At 28.3% G+C, this 16,492-nt stretch overlaps 1 protein-coding gene across 1 annotated transcript in view; it reads right to left on the bottom strand.

The window, feature by feature from the left end:
* The window catches only part of LOC142321633 (uncharacterized), a 61,858-nt gene extending 49,659 nt beyond the window's left edge, over positions 1-12,199 (bottom strand). The window contains exon 1 of the mRNA XM_075359889.1: positions 11,969-12,199. Within this exon, the coding sequence (XP_075216004.1) occupies positions 11,969-11,974 (6 nt within the window). The 5' untranslated portion in view covers positions 11,975-12,199. The remainder of the gene's footprint in view (positions 1-11,968) is intronic.
* Positions 12,200-16,492: the final 4,293 nt, after the last annotated feature.

Here is a 16,492-nt window from a genome sequence, read left to right as displayed (position 1 = left end):
TCTTCTGAAAGTAATGTTGTTCACTGCACAGTGTTCCTATAGTGAACAGAACAAAATTGTCATTTATAAAGTCTTCCGCGTTTTGGTGGGTGATGTTCGATGATATATTGGCTTAATGCAGAAGAGAACAAAAACCATTTCTTCACTCATCACAATCTTGTTAAGACTGGCATAATATGTTTGTTATTTTGATAACGCTATCAGTTATGAGAATTACTTGTATCTCGTATTAGGTAATTTACATAACATACATAAAGATACACAAATTTATTGCTCAGACAAACAATATTTTTTATGGGTTAAAATATGAAAATTTTTGTTTCTATTTTTGTTTCTATCAGTTAATTATACGACTTAAACGGTTTTACTTCTATACCTAATATTAATTTATTACTGTTAAGATTATCACTAAGTGTTTCAGAACAAAATGTGTTTTACTTCTTAATTTTAACCCAAAAATAATCATTCTGATACTAAACAAAAAAATTCAACCCATGACATTTTTCATTAAAAAAAAATGTTTTTTTTTTCTTTAATGTACGTGTTTATAAATACTGCCCAGTGCTTAAAAATAAACACCGAGTATAAATAAATACATTCCGAAAGTCATACTTTATTAATAACTCAGTTATATATTTATAGTTGCTAAGTAGACTAATATTTTACAATTTACCTCGGTAAACAAAATAAATTAAAATAAATAAAACAACAGACTAGTAAATAAATAAAACAACAAAACCAAACAAAAATTACGATTAAAAACCACCAACGAAAAAACCGGTATTTGAAGCCAAGGAATTTATTTAAATATTCAGTTTTATTTTAAGAAAATTGTTTACTTTTTATGTAACGTACGTATTCATTTATTTTTAAGAAATAAACCGGCGTAGGTATTTATTATTGTTTTAAATGTTTACAATACAATTTTATTTAAATGAATGTAAATTTATTTTGTATCCAAAAGCGATAGGTGTACTTGAGATTATATACGTACGAGAATATTTATATCTCTTTACATATTTATGTTATTTAAGAAAATCTGCTTCGAATTTTCCTAAAATCATTATTAAAAAATTCATTTTAATCAACCAAGTGATACTGGTTATAAGGTAATCTTGAACTGTTTACGACAGTTTTTAAAACTGAAAATCCAAAATATTTATTTATTTAGCGTATGGTACCAAAACACAACACCAATTACAGTCAAAATTACAAACAAAGATATGCTACTGATTCTGGAATCGCCATCAGGAAATCTTCAGGATTCCCTTCATAAGCTGTCCTAGGGCAAACTTCTGTGATGTGTCTAACAGTTTGATTATTTGTGTGTGTGTGTGTGTGTCTGTGTGTGTTGGACGCGCTCGCGTGTAACAAAATTATACAGTAAAATTATTGAAATGTAACTAACGAAAAAAAATTTTAAGAAATATATTTATTAAGGAAAAATACTTTACATCCTTCCAATCTTTATGATCTTAAAGATTTATATTAACGAAGATTTAAGACATTTCGGTTTCAACTGAAAGTGAGAAAAATTTAAAAAATCATGAAAATCATTTCTTTAATCAACGTGTCTACACTAAGTATTCAATTTTGTTTTTAGCTTTAACATATTGTTATAAGTAATATATGAATTAAAAAATGAAACAATCGCGTGCATAAGTCTTTATGTTGTTAAGTGAACCTGACTTAATAGAACCACGAGTAATCAGAAGACTTTTGACGTTTTTCATGTAAATTAAAATACTAATTAATTGGTAGGTGACATACTATCACGTACACATACTAAATGAACACAATGTTTGTTATAAAGTACAATTTACCAACTAGTTGTTTGGGAAAGTAGTAATATACAGCTTTCTATAATCATGTGCATGTAAAATACAAAAACAAGTTCATGTACTATTATCCAAATAAACATTTAAGTAACTTGGATTGTCGAATACTCAATGATAAGTAACTACTGCGTAAAGATATTATGATAACGGTATTTTAATAAATTTAAAGAAATAGATTTGTTAAGGAATAAAAAGATTAACCAGAAAAACAAACATGTTAATTCAACATAAATTTATATTGATTCAGTGGAAGATCTTTAAACAAAATTCGCAATTTGTTGATAAAAGAATGAGTTTAAATAATTAAGTGTTTTATAATGATTTTATAAAATTATAATACTTTGATTTTATAAAAATATATATCAAAGATTTTGTCTCATTCTTACATTAATATACGCTGACTTGAAAAAAAAGTATTAATGTTATTTAATAAGGTTGAGCGAGAAGCTGTTCATTTTTCATCTCGAGAATTCCACAATTAGAAACAAACGGAATTTATTCTCTCTTTCTCCTGTCATAATATTTATATTTTTACTCTGAAATAATTTAAATCAATTTTAGTATACTGCTTACTCCTTTTCACTTTTTTCTATTTTTATTTTAAAGTCCAACTTGAATTAATCATTAATAACTTTTTTAGTAATGATTATAAACGAAATGTTAAAAAAATATATTAATATTTTTTATGTTGCCTATAATTTTCCTATTTATCGAAAAAAATATAGCACTGTTTAAAAAAAATAAAGACTTAATAAAATCATATAAATAACAACCCTAGGAGAAAAAGTAAGTCGTTCTATTTAATTTAGTACCGGTTTTGTAATAGCCAGATGAATTCCGTAAATTCATAACGTAGACCTATGTTTATTCTTAAACCTGTATACTTAGCCTATAGAAAGAAAAATAATGCCATCAGACCGGTATTTTAAAGATATGCCATACATTTTATTAATATACTGTTCCAAAAACTGATACTCCATTTTAATTTATTATTTAGTGAACGTACAATTTTGTTTTTATCTTAACAGGACTTCTCTAATTAAAAGGTATAACGGTTTAATCTTTATTTAATAATTTAATATTAAAAATACCGCTACCTTAAAACCACATATTCAAAAATACAGTGAAGTTAAATTAACTAAAATTCTGTTAAATTACTCTAGTAATAGTAAATAACAACAAAACGAAATGAAAAATATAATGAATTCAAATGTGTCAAGCATATTGTTGATATTCTAGAAGTGATATTCTAGAATTTTATAAAAAGATAAACTAAATTACTACGAAGATAAAGTAAACCTGTTACTTTTTCATTTTCGTAAACAAGAATTATGTAGTTTTTCAAATTTTTATTCTCAGGATCGCTTTTCAAACACTATATCGAATCAGATTCTTCTTTTATCATAATTATTCTTTGAGTTATTCCTTGTAAAAAATTTATTTTTTATATCCTTTAATAAAAATATATAACAAAAAAAAAGAAAAGTTTTGATTGTTTAAACGAAACGATATTTCTTCAAAAACTGTTTCAAATTTATCATATCACTAGTGTAAAAAGCACTTCATACATACTTTTCAAGATTGAATTGTATTTAAAAGTAATTATATGTATGTATTACACATATTTCGTTTAATATCTTATTTTTTTCTGATTATTTTTTACTTCTTTGCACGTAAAGGAAGTATTGTGATCGCGAAAAATTTCGGTTTTCAGATTTCAACGTAAATATCCATTTTGACCATCCCTAAATACATTTTGACTAGTTTCGGCGTGACATCTGTAGGTAAGTATGTTTGTAAGTAGTACGTACGTATGTCCCTCGCATAACTCAAAAACAATTAGCCGTAGAATGTTGAAAGTTTGGATTTAGGACTGTTGTAATATCTAGTTGTGCACCTGCCTTTTTGATTGCAAACGACTGAACCAAAAGTATCCAAAAAAAACCCTTTTTCTTAACTGCAGTGATAAGCCTTCATTGACAGATTTTCAGTGATATATCATAAGTGTACTTATTTTCATTGGTTGTAGAGTAGCCAAATTAAATTTTAATTAATGAAATATTTGGTTTTACAAGGGGAAGGCACATCGGTTCGAATCAAACTCCATCTCCTTTTTTTTAAACTTTTTTTTTAAATTTCAATATATTGATTTATTAATAATTATTAACCTCCGATTGTAAAAAAATTACAGTAAATAAAAAATAAATAAAAAAATAGGAAAAAATATCAGAAGTTTTAATGAAATAAAATTTTATGTACTTTTCATTTAAAAAAAGATGTGTTTCTGTTATTTAATAAACGTACAAGGAAGTCATGTGGTGCCCTCATCATATTTTTTCCTTGTATTAATTTTTCCTATAGTATGTATATAAAATTTTCTCTTTTTTATACTATTTTGTTTTTTTTTCTTTGGTTATTTGAGGATGATTATTTTTTTATTTTACCTTTTGCATTTAAAATTGTTCCTTTAATTTTTTGGGGGTTTTATTTTTATGTTTTTTTTTTTTTTAATATTTTAAGTGGTTATATATATATATATATATATATCATAAGTAGTAAAACCTTAATATAAACTACTTAATTATTTCTTAATTGTCATCTAATTATTATTTAATATTATTCTTATTTAGAAACTGTATTTTAAAAATTTGGAAATTAAAAAGATAATTTCTTTTAAATACTGCACCTCTTTCTATAATTAAATAAAAAAATTTCCCTGCTATAAATTAATACAGTAATACACTGCTGTAAAACAGTAAACCTTTTCCATAAAATATTCTAATTATAAAAAATAAATTAGACCATGTATCATTATCATCTCTCTTATAGGATTTCCGTAACGTCTGGAGTTGGGTCTCATATTTTCATTTTTTAAGTGAGTGAATTTGATTTATGAGGGAAGAGTAGAATTTTTAAGAGAAAAATTTGAGATTAGACATACAATATATAAGATAGACATCATATAAGAATTGTGTTCTTATATATTATAAAATAAATTATAGCAGTTAACAATTAATAACAAACGTAATTACATGCATCAAGTTGGAACAGTTCTTTGTTGTTGTTGTTTCCTAATTCATGCTTTACCTTTCAACTGGATATAAATTCCAGGATTTCTTTGATTTTTTAAATTCAATTAAGATACTGTCTTAGGAGTTTTTAGCTAGGAACAGGGACCAGACCAATGGCTCAACTATAATTGGCTTTCATCTTGTTTTGAGGCAATATACTGAACTCAAAATAAAATATATAATATTTATAAGAAAAAATAAATAGGTTGTAGTAAAATAAATAATATAAATAAAAGTAAATAAGTAAGTTGCGACGTGGCCTAATCAAAATAATTATTTTGTTACTTCGAATTTAAACTAAATTACGGATTAAACTTTTCTTATAATAATGATTTTGAATAACTAAAAACAAAATGTTATTGTTGTTATTATTATTACGTAACATTATTAATTTTAAGATACATTATAACAATCTTTAAGAGAAATGGGAGTGGTATTTGTTTAAGCCAATAATATTTTCAGCTACAAACAGGTATTTTATTTACGGCAAAAATAAAATTTCATTTTTGTTTCGCTTTTATTTCAATTGGAATAATTGTTGGCAAGTTATTCAAAATTAGTAGATAAGTATTCAAAATGTGCGTTAGATCTGAACTGAGACTGTCCGTTTAGAATATTAAGTATTCGTGTTTTATTCTTATTATTATATATCTGTTGTCTGTTTTTACACGTTGGTTGGCTTAGACTACGTTTATATTATTGAAGCAGACATTCTTGTTCATATTGATAGATATATGAAGACAAAGGTTCAAACTGCTTAAGGCTCGTTTCTGTTCATCTAAAGTAGAATTATGTTTATTCACAGCATTTAATTTATATATTCAAGGGGAAATTGTTTATTGCTTTAGTCTGTGTATACGATAGATAATTATTACTTTATTTGTAATCTAAAAGTTATTTTTAACATTAGGTTCATTTTCCAAGCTATTTTTTTAGAAAAAAAAAATTTGTTTAAATATGATAGTGAGATTTGGGTTTGACGATAATTTTTTTATTTTGAATAGAAGTGAATTTTTGGTATAATGTATAATATATTTTAGTATAAATGTATATATACATTTATTTACATATTATTTATTTTTATTTTTAGCGCGCGCGCGCGCGCACACACATATATATATATATGCACATGGTAAAAATAAAAAATAAAAATTAACTAATTATTATTATTAATTAATTGTGAAGTTTCCCAAATAATTTCTTATTATATGTGTAGGTTATGTTGAGTAATTCACAAACTATATTTCTACAAACCAATAATTTATCTGAATTATAATTATTTATTAAAGTTATCTGGCTCTAAATTTAAATAAGTTTGTTTAAAATTTTTTCATGTGTTTCATGAGAGGTTTTCTTATTTTATAATTCGAAAATTTAATCGTATTTCAATCAGCTAATATTATATGAGTGTTGTTTCTTTGAATTTTCACAGCATTTTATTCAAACTGTATAAATCTATAGCGCGTTCCTAAAGAGAATAAAACTAGGCACCAAAATCATAAGTTTATCCCTTACAATATTAACTTTAAAAAAAAAAATTAATTGACATAAGTTTGTTATTAAAGAACTATGAGACCTTGGCCGACAATAAAATCAGCCTAGCCTACTATGGGGGCAATGACCGTGCACTTTCACTAGATCCGCTGATCAGAATTCCTTCAACAAATTGATTAATGAAGTATGACAGTGAGATGATAACCGTATATTAAACAGAGGTTAGAACAACAGAAGTTTGTTTGTGCTACCTTAAACATTAAGAAAATACAAAAAAATACGGCCTTAAGAAACCTGATTGACCTAGACTGCTAGATAAAAAATTGGATCGTTATTCAACGAAATTGGGTTTAAATATTAATAAGCCTGATTAAAGGATTTGGTTTTCAGAATTTTTTTACATTTACGAACATTATGATCTCGAATTGAAGATTGCCTGCCATTCGGCACCCAAATTGAAACTGATAACTTTTTATCTTAATAATTTATTTATTGGGGAATTATACTTCCAATCTAATAAAGTATTATACAATGCACAAAGATGCAAAGTATTACTGGCATTTAAATTAAACTGGAAGTTTATATTTCCGTTATTTAACTGTTATCATGACAAACGAGTAGAATAATTCACCATCTCATTAAATTATTATTATTTCTGTAGGTAAGAGAGAGTTTATAAATAGCAGGAAAATTAAAATTTCTCTTTGAAATAATAAACTTAAATCAAAGGAGAACGTATTTTTAGTTTAAAATAATTTATTATAATTTACATAAGTGGAGTGCGGATAAAAAATGTAATTTTATTTACCGATCCTATTTAAGTTATTTTCTTTTTTTTTAAATATATATAAAAGAAGATAAAGAAATATAAAATAGTTGTTAAGTAGGTACTGAAAATAATCTATTAAAAATAAATTTATAAAAACATGTAAAAGTTTGTAAAACATCAAACAGTTTCAAATAAATTACATTCAATAATCTGAACTTATGCTTAATAATATGTTACGTTAACACATTGCAAATTTTAATAATGTTTTATTGAATATAAATATTCAATAACTTAATTCACTTGGATGGATTAAGTAGTACAGAATGTCCAGTGTGTATTGTATGTCTACTCTCAAATTTTGGTCTTAAAAATACTACTCTTCTCTTAGTGAGAAAGAAGCAGCTTATATAATGCATTCCTTTTCAAAAAAAGTATTGTTTAATGGATATTTATTTTATTTTTTCCCCGCACTATTCAATCTTTTTTCTTCTAGTATTTAAGTTACATAAAAAAAAAACCTGTATACTTGTTTACTAATTGTAAAATTATTTTCTGATCTTACTCTTAATGCCTGTTTAAGTTTAGCGATTTTTTCCCAATAAAATAAACATTTCATTAAAAGGTTCCTAACTAAATTTTAAGCTTTTTTATCATTCTCTTCTTATGGTCAGTAATTTAGACTATTTATTTTTTTGACTCAGTATTTTTTCCTATTTAGCCTCCGGTAATTACCGGATATTACTTCAGAGGATGAGTGAGGATATGAGTGTAAATGAAGTGTAGTCTTCCGCAGTCTCAGTTCCACCATTCCTGAGATGAGTGGTTAATTGAAACCCAACCACCAAAGAACACTGGTATCCATGATCTAATATTCAAATCCGTATAAAAATAACTGACTTTACTAGGACTTAAACGCTGGAACTCTCGACTTCCAAATCAGCTGATTTGGGAAAACGCGTTCACCACTAGACTAACCCAATTGGTAAGAGTGTGTGACCTACAGACATTATTTTTAAAAAAATCATATTTTTTGTTTATTGGTTATTTATTAGATATTTATATAATTTATTTTTTACTTTTCAGTGCATTTTTATATTTGTTAATATATTATATTTTTTTGTTTAAAATTCTTAATTTGATTTAATTCTTATTCTTTACTTTTTAGAGGGTTTTTCTAATTTGTTTCCTTTTTTTATTAATGTTAATATTAATAATATTAGTTAAATAAAAGCTTTTTCAAACAATAATTTTTTATATGTAATCAAATATATTTTTGTAATTTTTTGTTTGTATTTTTTCCAAATTAAGTTCAGTTATTAGTTACAGAATTGTACTATGGAGCACTTGAAATTCCAAAATACTGTTTTTAATTTAAGAAAAAATTATAGAATTATTGGATAAAACCATTTCAGATATCATTCTATTTTTTATTTAGAACAACGTCGAAATTACCTTTCGTAGAACAACGAAATGTCCTTCTAAGGCATCATTTGTTAAAATTGTTATTTACGAAGATTATCTTTATTAAAAAAAGCGTGAGCGTGTCTACATTATAATATATTGCTAAAAGAAATAATTGCTAAAGAAATGGAACAATTTTTCTTAATGGTATTAAAAGACGTAAATTACGGTTTTTAACGTTCAAAGATATAAGGGGTTAAATCTCAGAATGTGTGAAAATATAAACAAATTCAGGTAATGAATTCCTCAATAACCATACACAAAATTAGGATCTTTTTACTGATTAGACTATACAATTCGTTGAATAACTGTTTCAATCGGTTAATAATATTTGTAAATTTATTCTCTTTAAATAAAAGCTAAAAAATATTTTAAAACAAACAACATATTACAGTACTAATTGATTTTTAAACGGTTTATTAAATTTAAAATATGATTAGGATAAATTATCCATTTCTTTTTTTAAATACCCTTTATGTTTTTTAGTGACTATTTAACGTGTTTGTTATTACCGTAATTAATATAAAACTGTATATAGAAAGAAAATTAGTAAATATGATCTTCCAAATTAAGACCCAAGGTCGTCCTCTAATTTTACTCAGTAGGTGATTTTTATGTATTTTTATTTTATACGGTGATTTTAAAATGTGTATCATTAAAAAAAAAGAAAAACATAATAGTTTGCCTTCACTTCCAAGATCTTAGAACTTTCATATTTAAAATGTCGCCATTCCTTTTACTAGACGAATACGCTACAACGAGCTGTTCGTTTGAGAATGTTTTTTTTTTTTATTAGGGTCCAAACAGACCTTGTAAAACCTTAACTTCCTGCGCCGATTCAAAAAAGCATCTAAGAATTAAGTATTTAGACGAAAATATATCTTACTTTTTAGAGCATTTTGATTTTATAGCATTTTTTTTAATACTTATTCATAACTATATACAAGATTTACTTTAAAATCTTTGGTAAACGTTAATTGGTCACCGAGTATAAATCATATTTTTACTCTTTGGGAGTTACATTTTTAAAGATTTCTTAAAGGGTGTCTAGGACTGAAATGAGTCCTCTACGAATTAAAAAGTTTTTAGACTAGGACAGATTAGGATGATAGTGACTGTATTTTTAAAGTTTAATAAAATACACAGTTAATCATTATACTACCTATATTCGTTTCAATACCTTTATAAACATGGTATAAAGATACATTTTTAATTCATGAAATAATTAACTATGCACAATAGTGCTAAATTATTTATCATGATTTAATGGGTTTATAAAAGATTAGTACAGTTTTTGGTCGCTAAGAGGATCAAAAATTTCATGTTGGAAACAATACTGTTTTCAAGAGAAATTATTTAAATAATTATAATTCTTAAAATTCAATGGGAATTAATTTTATCAAAAAATTTAATGTAGCATAAATAAGCAAGGAAAACAATTTTCATCTAATGAATGGAGTTCTCGTTCAAAATTAAAAAAATTATCTCTTTTGAAGTTTTTGATAGATACAACTTAGACTGGAAATGAAAGAAACTCGTTTTTGATTAAGAAAGAGGGGTTTCTCCAGGCATATTAAAAAATTAAAAAATAAAACATTATATGCTTTCATTTTTTCTGATAATAAAGATTTATATTAGTGAAGATGTAAATTATATCGGTATCAACTGAAAGTGAGAAAAATTCTAAAAACCATTTCTTTATAATCAACGTTCAGACACAATTCAATTGTACTAGTATTCTTAGGTTTAAAATATTATTGTAATATGTGGATGAGTCAAAAGATGAAACAATCGAGTGCATAAGTCATTAAATTGTTAAGAGAACCTGACTTTATAGAACCACGAATAATTAGAAGGCCTTCGACGTTTTACATGTAAATTAATGGGCTAATTAATTGGTAGGTGACATACTCTCACGTACATATTATTTAATGAATCACAATATTTATTATAAAGTATAATTTAACCAGACTAGTTGTTTGGGAAAGTAGCAATATATTTCCGTGACAGCTTTCTATGATCATGTACATATGAAATTTAAAAACAAGTTCAGGTACTATTATCCAATCAAACATTTAAATAACTTGCATTATTAGATACTCAATGATAAGTAACTTTTACTTAAAGATATTCCGATAATAATATTTTAATGTCCATGTTAGCGGATGCCTTATTGTTGGGGTTAAATTTATGTCATTTTATTCACCTAAATGCGAGCTGGATTAACTGTTTTCAAATAGTAATTGTACTTTTGTAAGTGGGGAAATCTTTAAAGATTTTTTCTACTTTTTTTTTATTGCTCCTTATGTCAATCGATTATAATTTTACCTTTTATTATGTTATTAAATGGATGTAAACTTTTGATCGGCTTACATAAAAACTAAATTTATTTATTTTTTTTTTACACGACGGCTCAAAAAGGAGTGTAATGTATTTAGGGTATATGCATGTTTGTTCCATTGTAGCAGCTCAGCAGCTGAACCGATTTAGATGTATGACCCCGCGTTGAAATCCTTACATTACTGAGAGTGTTATAGACTATATATAATATATTTAAATAAATTTAAAAAATTAGAAAAAGAGGCTCAGAAAAATGTCTCTGTTTGAAGTCGCTTACGCCAAAATGGAGTTGAACCTAATAATGTTGGTCAAAACGTTCACCTTGTGATGCGTAATATTCGAGGAACAGTCATATTGGCCTTCACGGATCTAATGGCAATGGTCCGAAATGTAGGGGCTCCACACTTCTACATTAAATTGTCGTGTAATAATCTGCCGTGGCCGGAAATCCTATATTTTTTTTTTTTTTTAGTTTTTTTTTGCAGTCGTGATTTTTAATTTTTAACAGATTTAAAACTTGTTAATATAGAAAAAAGTAAATAAAGCATTATGTTTCCTTCTGTTCAGCTAATGAAAAAATTATTTTGTGTTTAGAATTGTAAAATTATGAATAAAATAATATTAATAAAATATTAAATTAATATAAAAAATAATTAATATTAATTACTATTACGAAACAATCAAAGAATTTGTGATTTGTAATAGCAATATTACTTAAGGTCAAGCAAATGTGAGTTTTTAATATTTTTAATAATTAAGTTTTAAGTAATCCATTTTAAAATATTTGATTTACAATTTTAAAAATTACCAATCTACTAAGTTTTAAAAAGTTAGCACTTATCCGGATAGGGGTCACTCCACTTTTTCCGGTTTAACCAGGTAGGTAATATATGTGAAATTTTTCTACATTTTGAAGTATTCATCAGTATTTTTGTGATAGAATGCTAGAACAATTGTAATATTATTGCTATTATTTATCAATTATTATTATTTACCTGCATGGTTGGATTGAGGATTGTGTGTCATTAGCTGATGCGAGGTCAGTCAGAGCTATTCACTTGTACTCGTATATGGTGCTTTCTTCCGGTTGATTTCTAGACGGTGACTGACAATACGTTAAAACGGATTCCTCGAGTCCGGTCAGCGGGATCCGCGGGTGCATCGAGGGAAGAATGGCACGTTGGAGGTGGCGCAAAAAGATAGAAAGAGGTGGGGCGTAGACCGGCCCGATTTTAGGTCACCGGCCCTCTCTCGCACTCCGCGGCACACTTTGTCACTGCACACACACGAAACACCTCTCCCGCGAAGTTTTTACCTCCGGCTATTCTGCCTTAAGGCTGTCGACCGGACATCAGTTCTATTCCCTCTTATCGACTTCCTTCTATCCATCCGCTTCCTGATCTTAAAAGGCGACAGGACAGCAGGGATCAGATCCTGGCTCAGTGATATGCCCTTAATGAACCCTTAACAGTTATGCACAGATAATATATCTTGGGAACAGTTATTAATTTGTTTAGAGTCGGAATCTTCATATTCTATAAAATATTGACATTGATGTTACAACTATTATTACACCATATTATTATTTCTTATGCTGTATTTGGACTATGAAGATTTATTAGTATTTCTAAGGTTTGTTAGTATCTAAGGATCTAAGATTTATTAGTATTTTATGATCTCTTTCAGGGTTTTAATTTTTTATGATCTTGGTTTATTTATATGCTTTCTTTTAGATATTTATGCTCTTGATTTATTAATATTCGAATAGAAATACGAAAGGTAGTACATAAATTTTGATGGAAAACATCATGCGAATACCACGAGTGACATTTCCATCGGTGTACTATTATTTAATGAACTCAAAACAAAACACATCTCACAGAGTCTTAAGCAAAACTGAAAGTACCTAACTAAAAAAAGGAATTGAACTACCTACCCGTAGAAGGTAAAAGTGAATTAAACACAGAACATAAAAACGAACAATAAAAATATTACACGGAACAATAACAACACAGTCACATTGAAACAAAACAAAACAAAACAAAGGACAAGAACAACAACAAAAACATAATTTATAAAACAAACATCAACAAAATAGAATAAAAGAGAAATCCAAGTAGAGCTCCGATCCCCTCAGCAATCCTGCTAAGTACACTACAAACTTCTCCACTATTACCCATTCGGCCTGGCTCTTCCAGTTTACACGGAGATCCAAGCCGACAGATGGCCTCCTTACGCATTAACTCGTATTTCGAGCACTCATAAAGAACATGGTATTTGTTGACCAATTGTCCACACTGAGGACACATATTAGAAACTACCAGGCCGAATTTCTGCAGTCTGTCCCTAAAAGCACCATGGCTGGAAATGATTGGTTAGTTTCACGTGGGGTGAGTGCAAATGGTTTGCACTCACCCCACGTGAAACTAGCCAATCATTCAACTCATGTTTTCGATTAGAATTAGTTGGTGATTTATCTGGTTGTCCGAGTTATATGAAGCATTATCCATTACGATGGTGCTACTCGGTTTAACCTTTTTCAATAGAATTCTTTGAAACATTTTGTGAATGTTTCATTATTCATCTTTTCGCGGTAGTCGTTCATTTTTTTTGATTTGAACATTAATAGCGTTTCATTCACATACCCAACTGTTCCGCCATGGCAGACAATTAATCTTCCACGTCGACCAATAGGCACATACATAGTACCGTGAAGAGTTTCTTCAATCCATGCTTTTGGGATTGTGTAGTTAGCATTAATCCAAGTTCCGTCTAACCAAACAATTTCATTAAAATTAACAGTCTTCATTTGCTTCAGAAAAATAGTACGATTAGCGACAATATCTCCTCTTTCCAATAAAATTTCCCTGCTATTAATTTTTTTTTGTACTCAAAGCCGATATTATGTAATATTTTTAATTAAGACGAGTATTTTCCATAAAATATCTCAGTCTCAGGAAGAAAAACTAATAATATCTAAGTTGGATATTCTTTCTTCGAATAGTAGTTAAATGTGTCGGCGAATGGCATCAGCTGCAAACGTATCTAAATCAGTTACCGGAGAATCTTTTGGTCGTTGTTTGCCCGATAGAAAACGTACAGTTGTGTTTACAGACTGTAATTTCTGACAGTAACAGTACTTAAAAGTACTGTTTTATATTACTGATGAAAGATGCTGCACAAAGGCAGGAAATGTTAAATACAACACAGACACTCTCCACAACGACTACGGTTCCCGGGAGCGTGGTAGCTCTATCTGACAACGGAATGACGTATATTCGTGTTGCTATGGCCAGAGCCAATACCTTTTCACCATTTCATTAAGAGAGAGAGAGATTGAGAGAGAGGGTGAGCTATACTTCAACGGCCAGAACCAAACTTTAGATAACATTAGTATAGTAAGCAATAAGCAAACTCCCCTACGGCCCAATGAGATAAGGATGATATGTATGACGTAAATGAAGTGTAATCTTGTACAGACTCAGCTCCACCATTCCTGATACGTGTAGTTAATTGTACCCTAACCACCCTACTACACCGGTCTAGTATTCAAATCCGTATAAAAGCAATTAAATTTTTTACTAGGATTTGAACCTAAAATTGAAAATTAAATAAAAGTCGTTCACAAAATTATTTTATTAAAAACGATAATTTAGAAATGTATGTAGTAAAAAAAAATAGAATTGGGAAGTTTAATTTATCAAAAATGATACAAGAAATTTCAATTGATTTTGATATTGAAATTTCAGTATCTTATTTCCTTAACTTTAAATAAGGATTTAGGCTTACATTTATCTACTCGTAAGTCATTTAATAAGTAAATAAGTAGTATGGCTATCCGAGTAAGTTTCGAATTTTTATGCATGACTTTATAAAATAATATTTTGTTTGCTAATTAAGCTACGTAGTTGTAAGAGAAAAAAACACAATTCCTGCCAACAACATTTAGAATGTAGCCCTAGTTTTCTATTAGTTTTTTATTTTTTAAAAATCGTGAAATCTTTTTTTGAAATATGAATTATAAATAGTCGAGTTTTTTGAGAAGTTTTTGATGGTAATTGATATTATGTAATAACAGTTATATTTTTCACAATCCTCAACGATAAACGAATAATGAAATTTTTCTTACATGTACATGATTGAATTTATGTCTGTATACTGCGAAGAATATGTCTTTTTAAGAGATTTCAAGATCTTAGTGCACGATCCACTAAGAAAAGATCTCAGTCGATCAACTATATTGCTTCGAGATGAACATGACGATGGCCCCCAAGAATGTTGATGTGCGTTGAAGTCGCCAGTTATTAAGCAGTGTAGGAATTTGAGAAAACAGACTGGATAAATGATCCTCATTAATATGAAAATTTGGAGGAAGATATAAGTAGCAGATATTCATTTTAAATGGTGCCAATATTTTCACTGAGACTGCAGAGATGTTTGTTACTTGTAGATCATGGGTGGTTATAACAATTCCCCTCAGGAAAACAGCTACACCTTCTCATCGTCTGCCCTCAGTCTGATAGTTGTATCTTTCACAAACATATTCGCGAAAAGACACATCATCCTGGTGACGGAGGTGAATCTCCTGCAGACACAGAACTAAAGGATTTTCTTCCTTTAATAGGATTTTAATATCCTTACAGTGAGAACAGAGACCGTAAACATTCCAGTGAATAATATTTATAACCATAAAAACTTTTATCTGTTATATACAAAAATGTATATAAGTGTTATTTGTCAAATGCCATCCGGTTTTTCTTTTTGCTGTTAATAATTATTAGGAAGGGGTGTGATTCTTCAGACATCTGCTTCCATATTCTTGAAGAGCCCTCAAGATGGTGGTGGTGACTTGTAAGCTTGGAAGATCGGAGATAACATACTAGGTGATGATTTTTTTGTAGATCCCTTCATTGTGATCTTAGTAGTGTTCTACGTTGTGGTGCAGCAGAATTTTTATTGGCTGGTGTAGCAACTGGGGTGGTTTTCGTTTAACTACTCTCAGCCTTTCCACCAAAAATATCTTTCTTCTTGCCTGCACTCAATGATGCAATAGCAGAATTGAGGGCTGTTACCTGATCTGACAAAGCTTGACCAACTGTGTCAGTTCCTTGCACGATGCACACTCATTCTCTTTCTGTACTTTGTTGAAGAGAGCTTGCACAAAATTAACGCTGGTTGTACTAGATTCCTCATGATGAGGTTTTTTTTATATTCACGATGAGCCACAGAAAAGGATACTTTTTGTTACAAATCTTTTAATATAGCTTTATATGCCAAAGATACAAATCTTTAATGTAGCTTGCTTCTGCTTATAAACAGGGAATTCTCGAGATCTCGCTGAATGTGAGCCCTTACAGTTGATACACTTTTCACTTTTCTGTGCTATCATCATGTCCTGTAGAGCTACAACGTGCACAAACTTGTTCCTTAGTGCAACCAATTTTGTTGTGACCAAAACCCTGACACTGGAAACAGCACCTTGGGTTAGGTATATACCGCATTACACGTACAGAGAGTAA

The sequence above is a fragment of the Lycorma delicatula genome, chromosome 3 (genome assembly GCF_047948215.1).
Source record: "Lycorma delicatula isolate Av1 chromosome 3, ASM4794821v1, whole genome shotgun sequence".
Lineage (NCBI taxonomy): Eukaryota > Metazoa > Arthropoda > Insecta > Hemiptera > Fulgoridae > Lycorma > Lycorma delicatula.
The sequence above is the reverse complement of the archived record's forward strand: the minus strand, read 5'-3'. Positions and strand labels throughout refer to the sequence as shown.